Below are 20,328 nucleotides of genomic sequence, written 5' to 3' on the forward strand. Positions count from 1 at the left end.
TTGTGCTTGTTCAAATTTTCAGGCTAAAGGCCTATTTATACTTCTGCGTCGAACTCACGCCGTAGCTACGTCTTAGGCTTTGTGTAGCGCGCGTACCCTTCGGCGTACCCTGACGTGCACCTCTCCAAAAATGTAACAACGCGTCAACTCTACGCGGACGCAAGCGCTGTGATTGGTCTGCTAGGACCGCTCCCTCGGGTTTCACATGCTCCCTCTGCAGGTGTAATTGCGCATCAAAGTATAAATGAAAACCAACGCGTTGCCTACAGCATAGAGGCTCCGGCGTAGGTCCGACGCAGAAGTATAATGAGGCCTTAAGTCAACGTTTTCTAAAAACTCCCTACTGCAGCTTTAAAATAAGTCTCTGATGTATGATGAATACAACATTTTTTTTTTTTTCGCCACTAGAGATCGTCTGTTCAAAACAAAGGCGTAGATTCATTTTGCGTGCGTAGCGAGATTGAGCGTGAAATCATGGGATTTTTTGTCTGCACCTCACAGCCAGTGGAAAAGAATCCGATGGGACTAGGGTAGAAATAATATTCATGAATGAGATTATCAGTGTTACTGTCGTATGAAGCAGATTAGGGGCGAGTGCTCGAGGCCGCTGGAGCGATTGCTAATGAAAGACGAGTGCGAGACACGACTTGAGAGCAGTGGAGCTTTTATTATGCAGCAGACGCAGATTCTTCAGGTCAAGTGTATGTGGGGTAAAGGCCAATTTATACTTCTGCGTCGGGTGCGCAAGGTAGGTACAGCGTAGCATATGCATAGACGTGTACCATACGTCGTACCCTTCGCCGTACCCTGATGCGCACCTCCTCAAAAATCTAACTACACGTCGCGACGACGTGGACCGCAAGATCTGTGATTGGTCGGCTTGGTAGCATCGCATTTCCTCCTACGCATTTCCGGTGTGTTCTTCTGCACCGCCCATCATTTTTAAATTCGGTTCAACCGTCAACAGGTTCACGGGTTGCATGTACCATCTCCTCCGATGCCTTCTCTCGTTTCTGCCTTTTAGTTTTAGTCATTTCACTAAAATTAATTAAAATTAAGTTTTTCCACCTCGATAAGCTCCAACTCCAACGTGATCCGCTCTCTTTCAGTCGCTTAGTAGCCTAAACTCAAAACAGCCGCGAGGAATCTAAACACAGTGGAACATTAAAACCCGCCCCCGCCAAATAGCGTTTCGGCGGTGTAACTGCAGAGGAACACAGACATAACGCAGAAGTATAAATGCTCACGACGGCGTCGCCTACGTACGTAGCATACGACGTACACTACGGCGTACACTCGACGCAGAAGTATAAATTGCCCTTAACTCAGAACCATTGTCTCACAAATGTTTGTAGAAGTAGTCTGCATGCCTAGGTGCTTGATTTTATACAACTGTGTCCATGGAAGTGATTGGAACACCTGAATTCAATGATTTGGAGGGGTTCTCTTACGAGAGATACTCTCGTACTGCGTAGAATACGCTAGGGGAAAATCCTTTTCCACGAGAATACTGAAGCCAAAAAATTATCCTTAATTTTGTATTAATGTAAAACACGTTGCGGCAGCATACAGACATAGGCGAGGCAGCTCGCGCGCCTATTGGCTGGTCTGCTGGCAACTGCTTAAGCCTATCGAGCGAGACCTAGAGTGACGTCAGACCCAATGAGGGCGCTTTGCGGACTCTGAGGACTCGCTTGGCACTATTTAACGAGACTGCGCCCACACCTGCTGTTGTGCCGCGCCGTAAAAAGCGCCGCGCTCAGCGAATCCCGGAGCCCTCTCCCAGCCGTCAAAGCTCGCCGGTGCGCCCGCCTGCTTCTCCGGTTTCATCAGCATCACTTCCTGACGGACAACGGCCGCGGTCTGCCGCCGCTTCCGTCGACGACGCTGATGAGATCGACGCGCTGCTGCGAGAGGGGGATTCCTGCTCTCTCTTAGCATCAGGCAGTGAGGATTGGGCGAGCTCTGAGGATCTCGCCCCCCCCTGCCCGTGCTTCAACGGGAAAGAGAGCGAGCATTGAGGCTGAGCTCATGCGCGTACTCACTCAGGCCACGGCGAGCCTCGGCCTCGAGTGGATTACGCCTGAGCAGCCTGCTCACAACCGGCTGGACGGCTACTTCCTGCCTGGGGAGCGCACTTCACCTGCATCCAATGGCGCTTTTCCACTACACAGTACCAGCTCGCCTCAGCTCGGCTCGGCTCGACTCGACTCGGCTCTGTTTGGTTTTCCACTGTGTAAAAGTTGTACCTGTACCAGCTTCCAGGTACTTTTTTTCGTACCACCTCCGGCGAGGTTCTAAACGGGGCTGAGGCGAGCTGAGGCGATACTAAAATGTGACGTAAAATCATGGCAGACTGCTGATTGGTCAGAGAGAATCGTCACTATTCACTGCGTCATCATTGCACGCGCATCCTGAATAAAAAACAGCAAAAACAAAAACAAAAACATCCAAAAACAGCATACACTCGATTTCCTCCATTGTCCTGTGTGTGTGGGTAGCGGGTGTGCGTCGCGCGTCTCGTGTAAAAGATTAAGTCACGGCAGTTTCCTGCGGCGTCGCTATGACGACCAGGTACTATTGTGGAGGTACTATCTGCAATGGAAAACGGAGCGAAAAGCGAGCCGAGCCGAGCTGAGTCGAGGCGAGTCGAGTCGAGTCGAGCTGGTAATGGAAAAGCGCCACAAGCCAGCGCCCTTTCTTCCTGAGCTTCACGAAGAAGTCGCTAAATCTTGGAGCTCCCCTTTTTCTGCCAGGACACGATCCTCTGTTTCTTTGGCGTTCTCCGCTGTCGATGACGCAAAAAACAGAGGCTACCACTCCCTGCCGCCGGTCGAAGAGGCTATTGCAGCGCACTTATGCCCGCCCTCCGCTGGACGGCGTGCTAAGATGGCGCTGCCCTCAAAAGCCTGCCGCACGACATCAGCCCTGCTCCGCCGCGCTTTCTCCACCGCCGGGCAGGCCGCGTCAGCGTTGCACACCATGGCCACGCTCCAGATATACCAGGCCGATCTCCTCCGCAAGCTGGACGAGAAAGGACCTGACGCAATCTGCGTGCCGGACCTGAGAAGCGCTACAGACTTCGCTCTCCGCGCTACCAAGTCAGCGGCACTGGCCATTGGACGGAGCATGGCCTCGCTCACCGTGTCTGAAAGACACCTGTGGCTGACGCTCTCGGACATGTCTGAGTCAGAGCGCACCGCGTTCCTCGACGCGCCGCTTTCCCCTGCCGGCCTCTTCGGAACCTCGGTCAAAAATTCCGCCGATAGGTTCGCTGAGGTGCAGAAAGCGACCCAGGCCATGAAGCATTTCCTCCCGAAGCGCTCCAGTTCTGCAGCAGGCCGTGCGAAACCGTCTGCTCAGAGCTCGCAGCCTAAGCCTCAGTCCACTGCCTCTTCACAACGCCGCCAGACCCAGAGCTCGAGACCGCGCTCTCGCTCATCCAGCCGCCGCCCCGCCCCGCGTGGCCCGCGGCCAAAGGTTGCGTTGAAGCCAGAGGCCCCGAAATCGTCCTAGCACGCCTAGGAAAGCGACGGTGTCCAAGTCCCGCTGCGTATTTAGCAGCCAACAAGCCGGTTCCATTGCCCGCTTGCCTGCACAAAAAAGCCGTTTTATGGCTACCCAGATAAATCCCTTAAAGAGTGTATTTTCTGGTGTCCCGGCCACGGCCGATGGTGTTTCATGTGTAGAAAAAATGCCCACTACTCAGTGCCCATTCCTACACACAAGCACAGCCCTTCACACAGGGCTCGCGCACATAAAATCGACTCAGATCGATTGCGCATTAAACGTAGCAAACGTGCCCACTGCCCAGTGCCCACAAACGCTACTTCCCACATGTCTCACGGTCTCTGTAAATACAAGACCAGTATGCATACGCTCTGCTCACGCGAGCAATGCTGTAAAAGTGGTGTATGTGCCCGCTGCTCTGCGCCCACGCCCACACACAGACATGGAACTAGCCCAGCCCTCCCCCTCTCAGTTAAGGAGGAGTCAAGCGCGGGCATTCTGCCCGCTGTTACCAGCGCGCCCCCTGCCTCAGATGTCATGAGCGCGACGCTTATGTCACAGCACACCGAAGCCGCTGTATCGCGAGCCGATCAGAGCGTGCTTCGCATCCAGCCCCTAGCTACTCGCGCACTTGCGTGGGAAAAGCTTCCCGGGGTTTCGAGATGGGTGCTGAACATCATAAAAGAAAGCTATTCGCTGCAGTTTCGCCGCCGTCCACGCCGCTACATAGCGCGCATCGAGACCACGGTAGAATTGAAAGTAGCTCATCTACTTCGAGCCGAGATTCTGAAACTGTTGAGCAAAGGGGCTATAGAACCCCTATCTCAAGCTCAAAGCGAAGGAGGGCTTTACAGCAGATACTTCCTGGTGCCCAAGAAAGACGGGGGTCTCAGACCCATACTAGATCTGCGGCAGCTGAACAGAGCGCTTGTGAAGCGCCAGTTCAGGATGCTCACGACCGGAAAAATCCTCGCGCATGTCCGCCGAGGGGACTGGTTTGTGTCAATAGATCTAAAGGACGCGTATTTTCAAATACAGATAGCGTCACGTCACAGGCGATTTTTGAGATTCGCCTTCGAGGGCCAGGCATATCAGTACACAGTCCTGCCTTTCGGCTTGTCCCTGGCACCCCGTACATTTACGAAGTGCATGGACGCAGCGCTCGCACCCCTCAGACTGCGGGGCATACGAGTGCTGAACTATTTGGACGACTGGCTGATTCTAGCCCAATCTCACTCGGAGCTCGTGGAGCACAGGACCATTTTACTCGATCACCTCGAGAATCTCGGTCTCGCAGTGAATTGGGAAAAGAGCTCGCTATTCCCCAGACAGATTATATCTTTTCTGGGAATAGAACTGAACTCGCTGCTAATGACAGCACGCCTGTCATCTCAGCGCACACTGGACATTCGGCGCGCAGCCGGCTCGTTCCGCTGCGGCGCGATAGTCCCTCTCAAGACATTTCAAAGGATGCTAGGTCTGATGGCCTCAGCATCATCAGTTCTCCAATTGGGCCTTCTGCGCATGCGCCCACTGCAGTTCTGGCTCAAAAAGAGAGTGCCACGCACAGCGTGGGCCTCCGGTCGGCTTCGCTTCAAGGTCAATCAAGCGTGCATTGCAGCTCTGAAACCTTGGCAGGAAAAAGACTGGTACCAATCAGGTGTAAGCCTGGGGACTTCCTCGAGAGTGACGGTGGTGTCCACGGACGCATCCACCTCGGGATGGGGAGCGCTGCTCGAGGGCAGACCGCTTTTTGGCCAATGGTCAAAGCAGGAGAAGCTCCTACATATCAACTGCCTCGAAATGTTGGCAGTGAGCAAGGCGCTCACGCGCTTTTGTCCCCTGATAAGGGGACACCACGTGCTAATACGTTCAGACAACGTCTCAGTGGTGTCCTACATAAATCGCCAGGGCGGCCTCAGGTCCCTGACTCTGTACAGGCTAACCAGGCACCTCCTGTTATGGGCTCGCAGCAACCTGCTCTCGCTGAGAGCAGCGCACGTGCCAGGGCTCCTAAATATAGGGCCAGACAGACTGTCCAGGAACCAGGTTCCGACAGGAGAATGGTCTTTGCACCCACAGACAGTCCAGCTGCTGTGGAGGAAATTCGGCAGAGCGGAAATAGACCTGTTCGCGTCTCAAGAAAACGCTCACTGTCCAGAATTTTCTCGAAGAGCAAGGACGCGCTGACCCACGAGTGGCCTCGCCGTCCTCTCTACGCTTTTCCCCCCGTCTCCCTCCTGACACAGGTGGTAGAACGGATCAGGGAAGAAAGATGCCCAGTGCTGCTTGTAGCCCCACTTTGGATGAGCCAACCTTGGTTCCCAATTGTGATGCAGTTAGCAAGCACCGCCCCGTGGCCAGTGCCTCTGAGGAGGGATCTCCTCTCTCAAGCCAACGGCTCGATCTGGCATCCTCACCCAGAGCTGTGGTCCCTCCATGTGTGGGCCATCAACGGGTACCCGCTGACCTCCCACAGGGAGTGTTAAACACTATCACGCAGGCTAGAGCTCCGTCTACGCGACGTCTCTATGCCTCCAAATGGTCGGTGTTTTCTGGCTGGTGCACAGCTCGTGGTGTGTCACCCCTACATTGCGGTGTGACGGAGGTTCTCTCCTTCCTACAGGAGCTGTTGGATAAGGGCAGGTCCCCTTCCACGCTCAAAGTCTATGTGGCGGCCATAGCAGTGTTCTCTTCGACCAAGCTTGGCCAGTCTATTGGAAGGAACAATTTAGTCATTCGCTTCCAAGAGACTGAATCCTCCCAGACCTCCCACAGTCCCTATATGGGACCTTTCTACGGTTCTGGAAGCCATGAAAGGTCATCCATTCAAGCCCTTGCAGAAGATTGATCTTAAACACCTGTCTTTCAAGACGGCGTTTCTTCTGGCTCTCGCTTCAGTGAAGCGCATAGGGGACTTACACGCGCTCTCAGTAAGCGCGGCGTGCATGGAATTTGGGCCTAATGACTCTAGAGTTATACTCAAGCCTAAGCACGGTTATGTTCCTAAATCCCTCAATACACCGTTCAGAGCACAGGTCATCTCCCTGTCTGCCCTGCCGGTCACTGAAGGAAACATGGACGAAAGCTCCCTTTGCCCAGTTAGGGCATTAAGAGCTTATGTGTCTCGCTCGTCTGTTTTCAGACAGACGGAGCAGCTCTTTGTTTCATTCAGCGGGCGTTCTAAGGGACTAGCCGCTTCGAAACAAACCCTATCCAGATGGATAGTGGACGCAATAGCGCTAGCTTACACAACCAGGGGCATGCAGTGCCCACTGGGTGTCAGGGCGCACTCCACGAGAAGCATGGCTTCATCGTGGGCCTGGTCAAGTGGGATTGCCTTGCAAGATATTTGTATGGCGGCAGGCTGGGCCTCTCCGTCTACATTTATAAGGTTTTACAACCTAGAGGTTCCCGCACTACAGGCCAGACTACTGTCGGTCTAGTAGGGCCAAATCTCATACACTGACACTGTCAGTTATGCAGCTATCGAGTATTGCAGTGCTGCTCTATGCTGCCATGTAGGAAGACAGTGGCTAAGCCCCTCCTCTTCCAGGATTCCCTGTGAGTCCCCTGGGTGATTGTGTACTGTATGAACTCCGGGCTGTCGCCCTTGAGTCTATAGTGTCAGATCCCAGCACGCACGGCGTTTTACAGTAGGTTCCCCTAGCGTATTCTACGCAGTACGAGAGTATCTCTCGTAAGAGAACGTACTCGGTTACTAACGTAACCTCGGTTCTCTCTAGAGAGAGGAACGAGTACTGCGTATCCTGCCGCGAAGCGCCCTCATTGGGTCTGACGTCACTCTAGGTCTCGCTCGATAGGCTTAAGCAGTTGCCAGCAGACCAGCCAATAGGCGCGCGAGCTGCCTCGCCTATGTCTGTATGCTGCCGCAACGCGTTTTACATTAATACAAAATTAAGGATAATTTTTTGGCTTCAGTATTCTCGTTGAAAAGGATTTTCCCCTAGCGTATTCTACGCAGTACTTGTTCCTCTCTCTAGAGAGAACCGAGGTTACGTTAGTAACCGAGTACGGTTTCCAATACTTTTGGCAATATAGTGTAGGCCTATATAACACTGTTCTAATGGTTTTTGGATATTTGAATCCAAAAATCTTACATATTGTGCCATTAAAGTCTTACAGAGGTTATACTAAATGTAATCAGTGATTCTCAATCTGCAGTACTTCTGTGGCATGTGAATTAAAATTTTTATTTATAATAAACCCTGCAATATTCCATAAAAACAAGAATTGACTATATGATTTCATAGGGACTTTAAAGCAGAAGACAACATAAAGAAGATATAATGTCATTTATCCTATCATTCAGCTCATTTGTAACATTTCTTTCAAGCTTTTGCTCAGATCGAACAGTTAAGTTAGGTATGGTGGAGGAGGTTTACCATAAGAATATCAAACTAGAATACAAGACATGATGTTTTTCAAAATGAACGAGAAAGAGAGAGAGTTTAGTTTAGTCACTGCACACTGTAATTATAGCTTATTTTTCCACAATTGCTTGACAAGCATTGGTTTAATAGGCCTATACAAGACGTCCTCAGCATGGTTTTTTAAGGCTAACTAAAACTAAAATCTTTTTTTTTTCTTTTTTTTTTTACTTGAAATAAACAAATAATAAAATGAAAAACTTATACATGTTTTATTTCAGCTAATCGCCAAAGCAACATTTTTCATTACCTCCTATTACTAAATTGAAATTGTAATACTGCTCTCTAGTGGATGTACACTGCAAATGCGACTCACAAATTAAAAAAAAAATCCATCAATGAAGCCACCTTGAACATTTTATTTGTTGCCATGATGCCGTCATACACAAAAAGGAAAATGATGTAATTATTTACTCACCCTTATGTTGTTACTCACCCTCATGTCTTCTGCTGAACACAAAAAAATAAAACTCTCTCTCATATATATATATATATATATATATGTGTGTGTGTGTGTATTATTATTATTATTTAAGAAGGCTGGTAACCAGACAATTGACGGTAAACATTGACTACAATAGTTTTTAATTTTTTTTTTCCTACTATGGAAGTCAGTGGCTACCGTCTATTGTCTGGTTTCCAGCCTTCTTTAAAATATCTTCTTTTTTATTCAGCAGAAGAGAGAGACTCATACAAGTTTGGAATAATGAAAGAATTTTCATTTTAGGGTGAATTATCCCTTTAATAGGAAATAATAAAAAGCGATCAAATGTTGAATAGACACAATTACAATAGAAGCTGAGAGAAAAACAGTGTAAAAACATATATAAATATAATATGCTGGTGTGTCTGCACTACAAATTGAGACATACTATGTGGCATTTATCTATTTCTTTAATACTGTATTGTGTTTATCGTGTTTATTCACACACTCATAAATTGCACCCATTTATTGAGATTGAGACTGAGTAATCTGAAAACAGAATGACACTTTATGATAAACTGACACATATTTATACAAATAGACATTGACCAGAACTTTTTCACTATTATTATTCTATACTGTACATACCATTCAAAAGCTTGGGGTCAGTATGATTTTAAATATAAAAGAAGAGTCTTATGTTCACCAAGGCTGCATTTATTTGATCAAAAATACAGTCAAAAACAGTAATACTGTACAATTTTATACGAGAACCTTTGCACTTAATCATATTTAATTGTTATTAATTTAACGCAGCATGTAAAGTCACCTTTAAAGTGCCATTAAATGGTAAACATTAGGGTCTTGGTAGTTCCTCAGTTTTATCTAGGATACAGTAGGTTGTCCACTCCCATTATTGGCCTCAGGGTGAAAATCCCCTGATCTGGTCAGTCAAATAATCAGGCCTACTACATGTGAATGATCTGACCGCTAGTCTGTAGTTCCTCTGTTCACCAAAAGATGGCGCTGTGAAGAACATCAAACGTATTCAGAGTAACGTGTTCACAGTCCTGTAGGTGAAGATGAGGACAAAAACAAAACAAAAACACACACACACACACACAAATAACGAATGACATGAATGATAACAGGTATGAATGAATATTGAATATATGAATGTGATTTTTCTGCAGGTAAAGTCTGGATAGATTTGATATCCTTACTTGAAGAGAGAACCGCTCAATACATCAAGAATTCCACCTAAAAAACACACATTTCCAAAATATTATCCAAAAACACTGAAAGTAATTACATAAAAATATATAGATCTGAAAAAGTTTTTGGATCAGCATAAACTATGCACTGTAATTTTCCAAGCCGTTGAAACTCGAGAGTGTGCGTCTGCAGTCTCCTACCTGGCTGGCAGACGGTCTCACAGATCACCGGACAAATGTAGCAGTATGAACAACCCTGTGGAAGGAGAAGTGAAGTGTAAGAGGGTAGTTTGATGCATAACATCTTCATGGACTTTTTTAAGGTTAAAATTAGGTGTATTGTTCGTTTGTCCACATACAGTACTTTTGCCCATGTAGTGTATTAATGTAGATTTTGATAATATTAAGAAGTAACACTTACTTCACAGTGATGGCAGTGTGCTGATGTGTCTCCTTCCTCACAGGGACATTTGTCACAGGTACTGCAGTGCTGAGAGGAAAGAGAGAGCCAGACACAGATAGAGTAAGTTACATCTCTGCCCTTTACTGGGGGAATTTAGGAAGGGATCACACCAGGGCTGTGTCCGAATTCACATACTCTTGAGTAGCTTATTTTGAATAAGTAATAAAAGTATGTTCTATGTAGTATGAATGTGTGTAGTATGAATGAAATCTGGACGTACTACATTCGCAATGTTGTCATTATCATGTGACCTACCAGCGTCAGTTGCATTGCTTCACTGCCATTCATAAACCCTCTCCCGTGGCCTCATGGGATAGTAAAGAGTCCATCATATGCACACTTCAGAATCTCAGCGGAAGTAGTAGGTCATCCAGGTACTTTTTGCCTACTCTTTTATGAGTACTGTGAATTCGGACATACTTCTTTTGTCACATACTGTTTTTCACCTACTATATAGTAGGGAAGTATGTGATTTCAGATGCAGCCCAGATCTGTACTTCAGCATGGGTCATGGAAGTGGGTTTGGCATGTGGTAACTCTTGATCATGGTGACATGTCTGATCATGTCTGACATGTTTGTTTGAAGCTCATTAGCATATGTTGAGGCTGTGGAATGTGTAAGTCAGTAAAAAGTGTGGTAGAAGCATGGTTTACCTCACAGACTGAGCAAAGGCCACAGAAAGAGCCTGCTCTATACTGTTCATCCTCCTTGGAGACCACCTCTTCTGACTCTACATTTTCCTCCTCAGCAGTTTCTACAGCACGAGGGAAAGATGGGGTTTAACAAAGGTCTTCATTAGTAATGGGTAAGGCACCAGAGGTACATTTAACCATAAAGCAAAAAGTATCTGTCAGTCAGTGTTAGGCTCAGCTCTAAATGAACAAGTACTAGTAGCTGATTCTTAAGAGGAAGTGGTAGCTCTCACCGTGTCAAAACCTGCAAATCAGACAACATGGATCTACCCAGCAGGGGTGTCCAATCCTGTGCCTTTCAGCAGAACTTAGCTCCAGCCCTGATTAAAAACACTTGTGACGCAAGTGTGGGTATTAGGATAAGCCCACCCGAAATTTCCAGGCAGGCAGGTGTGTTGCAGCTAAAAGGTGCAGTATGTAATATTGACAGCTAGTGGTTGAAATGGGTACTGCAGTCCAAATTCAAAATATTGGAGAGAGTTGTTTCCCCGCCCCCTCCTCCTCAGACTCGACACTCACGCGGGTTGCCAGCTTGAGGACACGCAACAGGAACGAACGCAATTGACAACAGAAGGTGAGAAGACTTACAACCCGTAAGCTGATGAGTTGATTTATCCGCTTTTTAATATGCCCCCGTTCATAGAGATATTTAGATGGATGCCGAGGCTTTTTAGGTCAGGTAGAATCTGCAATCGCTGATCCAGTTCATTTGCCGGCTTTCATGGCTGCAAAATGCTGTGTTTTTTGCCAACTGGCATCCTGTGGTGTCGAAATACTATTGGGTAAATTGGGGCGGGATCACACAGACCAATACAAAAAAAAAAAAGACATCCCGACACAGAACACACATTTCAAAGTAAAATAACTGGCTATAGCATTGTTTTTCAAAGAATGAGTATGAGCATGTTTCCTAAATATCTGCAAACATTATGGTATTTTTATGCTTTAGTACAGTCAAAAAATTACAAACAGCACCTTAAACTCTGCAGCTAAATGCCACGCCAAGCAGTGTGGGAATCTTTGTGATGTTTGCTAACCGTAAAGGTATTTCAAAGTTTGAATAGGAACTAAGCAAAGAACGAAAAATAACTTTGCCGTGAGTATATCGGGGCCTTTACCCGTAACTACTTACCATCCCTTTCTCCAGTTATCTGTCATACACGTCATTACTGCTGACTAATGCAATTACTGCAAGTATAAATCCATCATCTCATTCTCCTCCTCCTGTTGTTTCTGCTGCCAAGGTCACTTAGATACTACCGAAACAAGATCAGCAACACTTCAGACACATGCAAACTAATCACAGGATCTTTAACAAGAGATCTCTCCAACTCCACTCTTTCACATCAATGCATCTCTTACTACATCTCTTAATACTTTCCCACCATATTTAAGCAGGCTCAGGAACAACACTTAACCGTACAACAGTTGAAAGCTACAGAATAGTCCTGCCAACTTTCTGTCACAAGCTCTTGAAAGAGTTGTGTTCAGTCAACTCTCAGGTTTCCTGGAGAGAATTTGTGTCCAAGACATATCCGCTAATCACTGGGCTTCAAGGTTCAGTGCTGAGTCCTTTCTTATTCTTCATATACACACACAACCCGACAGGGAAATCATAAAGGCACAATGCTTCTATCACTCCTACGCAGATGGTGCCAGCTCTACCTGTCATTCTAACCTATCGACACTCTTATCTCACCTCATAATCTGCATGCCTTCTGGACATCTTCGCCACTTTTCAGCTGAACCTTGCTAAAATAAAGCTCAATCTAAACCATCAGTCGATCATAATGTCATTGTACAACTGGGTTCGACTCCAGCCTGTAGTCAACATTATTTCACGGTTTATTTGTTTAATAAATTACTTCAGATCATTTTTCCTGCTCCATTCATTGAATTACTATAACAATTCATTAATTGCTATAAGTTTGGTGAAGAAAATATTAATCGGACAGTAGTTGGTTTAATAGATAATAGGTATGGTTTCTTTGTTCTATGTCAAATGACAGCTAAAACGGAAATGTACTTTGTGCTTGTAAATTTTAACTTAAGTTAAACCCGGATCCTAGGTTTCACTGGTGGCCATACAGTCATGTGATACCATGTAACATATATGCCATTTGTTAGGTGCATGTCAACAGCATTCAACCAGAAAGGACTTAAAGTGGTTGGAATATTTCAGCTGCTGTAGCTGTTCAGATATAGTGAGCTATTTTAGGGCTCATGTGTGACTTCACTGACTAACTGAAGGGTATACACAGGACTTTAGACAGCCAACAATGGCTGTGTTCCAAAACCTATGAAATGCCTACGTAGAGAGCACAACCCTATAAAGCCTACTGTATCATAGATACAGCAATTTTCAAAGGCCTCTAAATGATCAACATGATCAAAACTGCTAAAAAGCATGTTGTACATAATCAACTTCATGATTATGTCTAATTGATAGTTCTCAAAGGGATAATTCACACACACCCCCCCCCCCCCCCCCAAAAAAATTCTGTCATTAATTACTCACCCTCATGTCTCATCTTTCTGATGAAATTTGAGAGCTTTCTGTGTCTCCATTGACAGCTACGCAACTATTGATACTTAAAAAAGAACATGCTTGAGCTGCTGTTATATGTGAAAAAAGCCTAAATTCATCATATGGGGCAGTTTCCCGGACAGGGTTTAAATTAAGACAGGAGTAGGCCTTAATCTAGAATAGTTAATTGTTACTTAAAAAATGGCTTTCTGAAACACAGATTAAGTACAGATTACTAACACCTGGACTATGCTAATCTGAATTAGCATGACAGAGGTTGCCTATAAAACATGGAATGAATCAAGAAAAGCTTAAAATTGCATGGAACTGAGAAGCAAATCCAAGGAAAACAATGGCATCTGAAAAAAGACATTTTTACTAAACGAGAAAATTCTTTTAAAGCACTTTTAAACATCAGCTGTGGAATAAAAGAAAAGGAATGTCTGGGAATCTGTTTGTAATGAATTCTATAGAATAGATAGATTCTAAATATAATGTGCTGTATATGTGTAAATGGTTTTAGTTTAACTTAAATAAACGGTTTTCATTTAAATTGAATTTTTTCAAATAATCCTTTAATGCTTCTTGTTTAGTCCTGTGATTTACAGAACAACAAACTAAACATAACTTTTCTTTACACATGTGATGTTCAGTGTTGGCAGACTAGAAGTGATAATGGTTTCATCTTGAGCATTATCATAGTGATTGCTTTATTAGAAGTCTTGTCAGTAGGTCCTCAACCCAAGCACAAGATCAACACTTCACCACAACATTAACATTAACATAAACTTTTAAATACCAACATAATAGAACAGTAAACATTAAAAGGTCTCTCCAAAAAATGCATCCAAATTCAGCCCTGTGCAATGCATGATGGGATTAATCTGAAGTTAAACCTGCCTCTTGTATGTTTAATTTAAGTCTTAATTTAGTCCTGGAGTAGCTCTAGTCTTCCTCAGGAAATCATCGTATTAAACGCTGGACTGGACTAAATCTAGGGCTATTTAAAACCATGACGGTGAAAGCAGATTTCTGTTAATCTGGTTTAAAAGCCCATTTGAGTCTAGGACTATAGGCTTAATCTCTGTCCGGGAATCCGCCCCATAAAGCGATCGCGTCTCTTCAGAAAATGTTGACTAAAACTCTCAACTCATATGGATTAGTTATACGATCTCTTTATGAACTTTTTGAAGCATCAAATTGATAGTTGCCCACTGTCAATATAAGAATTTCTGTATTTAATATTTTTGGCCATATTTTTACTACATGAGCCATAAAAGCCTGATCAAACATTAGACTTAAAAAAGCTTTTCCTAAAATGTTCTGACTATTACCTCATACATCAGGCCTTACAGGGTATAGGTATAGACACAATCATTATTTTACCTTCGAGTTACCTTCCTTTGACGATGAATCTCATTATTCATTGAGACAAACTATAGAAAAAAAGCCATTGAAGATGGTAGATGAACAAAGAAATAATGAAAAGCATTGATTTATAAATGGAATAATTTGATTAAAGTGACTGTTACTCAATATTTGTGTTTTTATGCCTGTTAGAGCATCACATTTTTAGTCTAGCAACATGTTAATGGTAAACTGAGTTGAATCTGAGAAGAGGGCTATTTGTTTGACACACAGAGCTCTGCTGCCTAAGCAAAGCATTCCAGATCAGTCACTTATGAGCTTCAGTTTCAGTTAGGATGTGGCCTTGGAAGGCAGCTCAATAGGAACCAGCGATTAGAGTGATACAGAAAAATAAGCATTTGTAAGTAAGAGCACATGACATTGATTCTCTGTAAAGGCTAATTCAGTAGTTACCTTCAGCATCATCCTCAACTACAGTCTCTTCATCAGCAGTTTCCTCATCTGCCTCTTCCTCTGCTGTCTGTTGTGCTGATTTCTCATCTTCTGCTAATCTTTCTACATCCACCTCCATCTGCTCCTCCTCCTCTTCTGCTTCTTCTTCATCTGCTTCTTCCTCCTCTTCATCTGTTTCTTCCTCCTCTTCCTCAGCTTCTTCCTCCTCTTCGTCTGCTTCTTCCTCCTCTTCGTCTGCTTCTTCCTCCTCTTCGTCTGCTTCTTCCTCCTCTTCATCTGCTTCCTCCTCTTCATCTGCTTCTTCCTCCTCTTCGTCTGCTTCTTCCTCCTCTTCGTCTGTTTCTTCCTCCTCTTCATCTGCTTCTTCCTCCTCTTCATCTTCTATTCCTCCCGTCTCATCATCTTCATCTGCTGCTGCTGGTTCTTCTCCTCCTCTCTCATCTTCCTCTGCTTCTTCTTGTTCATCTACTCCTATCTCATCATCTTCCTCTTCTTCCTCCACAGCTTCCTCCTCCTCCTCCGTTATCTCAGCTTCTGGAGACGCCTCTTCCTCAGGAGCACTCTCTTCTTCCCCATCTCCTCCTGTGCCATCGGCTGCTTCTTCCGATGCGTTTCCACCTTCCTCCTCATCATCCACCTCCTCTTTCCCACCTCCAGTCGTCTCCAGACCGCCGAGCTCCTCGGCTTCCTCACTTCGGAGCCTTTCTTCGGCCTGCGCTCCAGTGCAAAGCAGAGCTATGATAAGCCCTAACAGCCAGCTGCGTGAAACTGCCATCTTGCCTTCACTCCCTCACACAAATGCAACAGGAAAAACCAGACAGTCCAGTCTATAAGAATGTGTTTGCATCCACCTAAGATTCCACGACTTAACAGGTCCAGGATTCAAGATCACATAGAAGGACACCCTTCAAACCTCCTCGGAGCTGCTGTCGCCGGATCCACCAGAGAGAATTAGAGTTAGTTGAGTAACAGAGAGGGGGCTGGTCTCTGTTGTGCGGTCACATGTCCACTCGCACCATTCTCTGCACAGAGGAACATACTGAGGTGACTGACAGGGCCACATGCACGAGACACACTTGTAATGCCCTTTATTAATACATCTTTGTCTAGATGTGAATGTGCGAGAGAAAGTGAGATTAATAAAAGGAAGATTACGGGGAGGAACAAATCAACTTTAGGACCAACACAAACATTCACACAATTGAGTGAAGCTGTCCTTAGGCCTGGCTGGGACTGGCGTGTGGAAAGCTATATAAAGAGGTTCTCGATAGCAGCAGTCCATGCATGATCTGACCTTCAGTAGATCACTCAGCTGCTGAAACTCCATCCCTCCCTCGCTCACTTTCTTTCCCTATACCAGCTCTTTTTCTAAAGGTCACATCTGTACTCTATATTATTTCTTAACCATACCGTACCCCTTTTAACTCCTCTCTCTGCAGCTGCTATAGCCTACCTTTCGGGCAATGAAAATTGAAAGAATTTGTCATTTCTTTCCAGAAGATTTTCACATCTAAAAACCAGTGGTGGAGTTCTCCACATGTTCCTCTACTGTACCATGAAATCAAGATTTGAGTTTTTTTAAACCCAAGTCTTTAGGTCAGATTTATTTAAACGGCATATTAGAGTGAAACCGCAATCCCATAAAAGTGCAAAAGTCCTGCGGGTGATCTACTAACAATGCACATACCGACACAGCCAACTTGTTTTCATATAGGCTAGAAAAAAAAAAATATATATATATATGTTCGGATAACGTCTTCCTCTGGCATTCCAAATAAATGAACATGTGTGGAGAAAATCTCTTTCTTCTGCCACGCGCGCTCGGCCTCTCTGCGGATCCTTTTTAGCAACTGTCGCAGCATGTCAAGAGCAAAATGGGTTAAGATTTTTCGGGTGTTCAATAAAGGCGTTTCATTATCATTAAATTGACTTCCACAAACCTTAGTGAATCATGTTGCAGAATATATTCAAATAATTACTTACTTACATTTTGCGTCTGAAAGGTAAACTCCTACAAATGCATATACGCAATAAGCTCAGCCACAAAAATACCTGTGCAATTGTTTCACAATTTCAGACTGCAGCCAGAGGAGCACAGCGACTACTGGTCTCCGTTACACTAGTGTGCTCTTAAAAGTGTACAAAAAAGTACTTGAGCAGTAGGCTACACTTAATGGGGCCATGAAATGGAAAATCAAAATGTCCTTGATATTTAGGCAAAATATATAAGAGGTTATTCTAAAGACAGATCATAGACATCTCACAAGTTTAAAATATTTTGTTTTCCACACTTCTGAAACATCGGGATTTGACATCTGTCCATCAATCACAACATTATTTCTATTTGTGGAACTTAATAGCAATTTCTGAGTGAAAAGTATTGTCCTGCTCTTGTATCAGTTTTATAATGTACTGTAGATATGGCCTATACATTGGCATAAAAAATATAATTAATTGTCTCTTATTGGCCTGAACCCTCCATAAAACACACAAAACAAGCCCTACACATGAATAAAAGAAGAACTCATATACAGACACTTTAATAGTCTTTGGATGATTTGTAGATCACATTTAATAGAATACATTTTCAAGAAAACTTAGTGTGGTGTACAAGTCCAGAGAGTACATTGGGATTATTTTAGCTTGTGTTAATTTGTTTTGGAGGGGTGAGGATTAGGGTAGAGAGAACATAGAGAAGGATCTTTGTTGCTCCTGAAATCTGAGAGGCAAACGTGGACACACAATCTATTTATCTCATCTGCTGAGGTTGACATTACAATCCCTTAAATAGTTACACTTACAATCCTTTAAATAGTTATTAGATACACATATATTAAAATGTAGTCCAATACAAAAACAACAGGCAAATACAATATCATAAAAAAAATAATAACAATGAAGAACTCTTAACTCTTTCCCCGCCATTGACTGAATTTTCCGGCCTTCTGTGTTTTCACTGTTATACAGTAGGGGCGCTATTACGCATCTTCTGAAAGAGTTCTGAATCCCCTTATTAAAACACAGGCAAAGAAGAAGCAAAAACAAGCAATAGCATATGTAAGCAGACGCATATGAAAATGAATACGATCATCAACATTAAACATTCGTTCCCGAATGAGGTTGACATTACAATAAAGCAGGACGAGCTTTAGGACTGTGAATCTTTGGGGGTGTTGATGGACTTGATCTACTCCATCTGTGTTTTGATCATCGTTCTGGATCGTTTGCTCAAAATGTTGCTTTTTTTTCATTAAACTTACCCACATTCAAATGTTGATTAAAAAAAAGAATGCATGAGGCTCGGTTCTTTCCTTTGAAATATTGCATGTTCAGATATTTATACAACAAAATATTCTGGGGGCTATGAAACTTCTGGCACCGGCTGGCAACTTTTTCAAAAACGCTGGCGGGGAAAGAGTTAATAAAATGCCATCACAAAATGTAACTATATAAATATCCACAAAAACAAAACAAAGAACATACAAAATCCAAGAACATTTGATCTTACGAAAAAGTAAAAAATATTTTGCTATATTAAAAATGTAAACATTCACGGCGTCAATCTGTTTCATGTTTGACTGAAAAACACTCAATTATATATGTTTAATTTGCTTGTTTTGTCAACTAATACAGTGAGATATAAAAAAAGAGTCGCTAAGAATTAGTTAAAAATTGGTGCATTTTACAAAGTGATGAATTTTTGAGAAATGTATTTCCAGATCCTCCAATGATAAGTTTTAAAAAAAAAAGTTCAACCTTAGGGGACAAATTAGCTCATAGCCATTTCCCACCGACTCGAGGAAGCTCCTGGTTAGGGGTTCAACCTAAGGGATGCCATCACTGTAATCATTGTGATAATGTTGTACAAGATAGAAAAACAAGATCTATTTCACTTTTTATTAATTGTCAAACTACTCATGTAATTTATAGACTGGAATGTCCTCAATGTAAAGTATTTTATACTGGAAGAACAAAAAGACGGTTATTAGATCGATTGGCTGAACATAAATATGCCATCAGGAGGGGCAATGAAGAATATCCTATGTCAAGACATTTATATCAATGCATAACAGTAATAACCCTTCTGTCCTGAGACTGTTGATCATGTGAACTGTACTATTAGGAAAGGGAATAGAGAACTTAAACTGAATCAGAGGGAGACATTTTGGATTTATAAATAAAAAGGCCAATATACACTCACCTAAAGGATTATTAGGAACACCTGTTCAATTTCTCATTAATGCAATTATCTAATCAACCAATCACATGGCAGTTGCTTCAATGCATTTAGGGGTGTGGTCCTGGTAAAGACAATCTCCTGAACTCCAAACTGAATGTCAGAATGGGAAAGAAAGGTGATTTAAGCAATTTTGAGCGTGGCATGGTTGTTGGTGCCAGACAGGCCGGTCTGAGTATTTCACAATCTGCTCAGTTACTGGGATTTTCACGCACAACCATTTCTAGGGTTTACAAAGAATGGTGTGAAAAGGGAAAAACATCCAGTATGCGGCAGTCCTGTGGGCGAAAATGCCTTGTTGATGCTAGAGGTCAGAGGAGAATGGGCCGACTGATTCAAGCTGATAGAAGAGCAACTTTGACTGAAATAACCACTCGTTACAACCGAGGTATGCAGCAAAGCATTTGTGAAGCCACAACACGCACAACCTTGAGGCGGATGGGCTACAGCAGCAAAAGACCCCACCGGGTACCACTCATCTCCACTACAAATAGGAAAAAGAGGCTACAATTTGGGATGAGGCATCTTTGGGATGTGGTGGAACGGGAGCTTCGTGCCCTGGATGTGCATCCCACAAATCTCCATCAACTGCAAGATGCTATCCTATCAATATGGGCCAACATTTCTAAAGAATGCTTTCAGCACCTTGTTGAATCAATGCCACGTAGAATTAAGGCAGTTCTGAAGGCGAAAGGGGGTCAAACACAGTATTAGTATGGTGTTCCTAATAATCCTTTAGGTGAGTGTATGTCCAGGATTGAACGAACACTTGGATTTTACTCCTATCTTGTCGATAGGAAGTCTATCTTGAAAACAGCACACGTCCAAATGATCTGACGGCGCGGGCGGGTATAGATATATACATAGATGTCGCCTTGGCTACGGTTTCGTTCCAATGAACTGCAGTAGCGAAGGCGACATCTAGTGTATACATCTATAACCGCCCGCGGGCGGGTATAGATGTATACACTAGATGTCGCTTGGCTAC

General features: G+C 44.0%; 1 protein-coding gene across 2 annotated transcripts; it reads right to left on the reverse strand.

Annotated features, from left to right (window-relative positions):
• Positions 1-8,686: 8,686 nt before the first annotated feature.
• Positions 8,687-17,137, reverse strand: LOC311306214 (uncharacterized protein). Of its 2 annotated transcripts, none has more exons than XM_084434483.1 (7): positions 17,087-17,137; positions 15,104-16,125; positions 10,717-10,817; positions 10,021-10,089; positions 9,801-9,855; positions 9,609-9,645; positions 8,687-9,455 (listed from the first exon to the last, which is right to left on the reverse strand). In XM_084434483.1, exons 2-7 carry the CDS (start codon positions 15,876-15,878, stop codon positions 9,434-9,436), a joined length of 1,059 nt encoding a protein of 352 aa, XP_084290609.1. In that variant the 5' UTR covers positions 15,879-16,125; positions 17,087-17,137; the 3' UTR covers positions 8,687-9,433. The 2 variants fall into 2 exon arrangements, with proteins under 2 accessions (XP_084290609.1, XP_084290610.1); XM_084434484.1 differs by having other exon boundaries at positions 17,091-17,128.
• Positions 17,138-20,328: the final 3,191 nt, after the last annotated feature.

Source organism: Rutilus rutilus, assembly GCF_951802725.1.
Source record: "Rutilus rutilus genome assembly, chromosome: 16".
Taxonomy (NCBI): Eukaryota; Metazoa; Chordata; class Actinopteri; order Cypriniformes; family Leuciscidae; genus Rutilus; species Rutilus rutilus.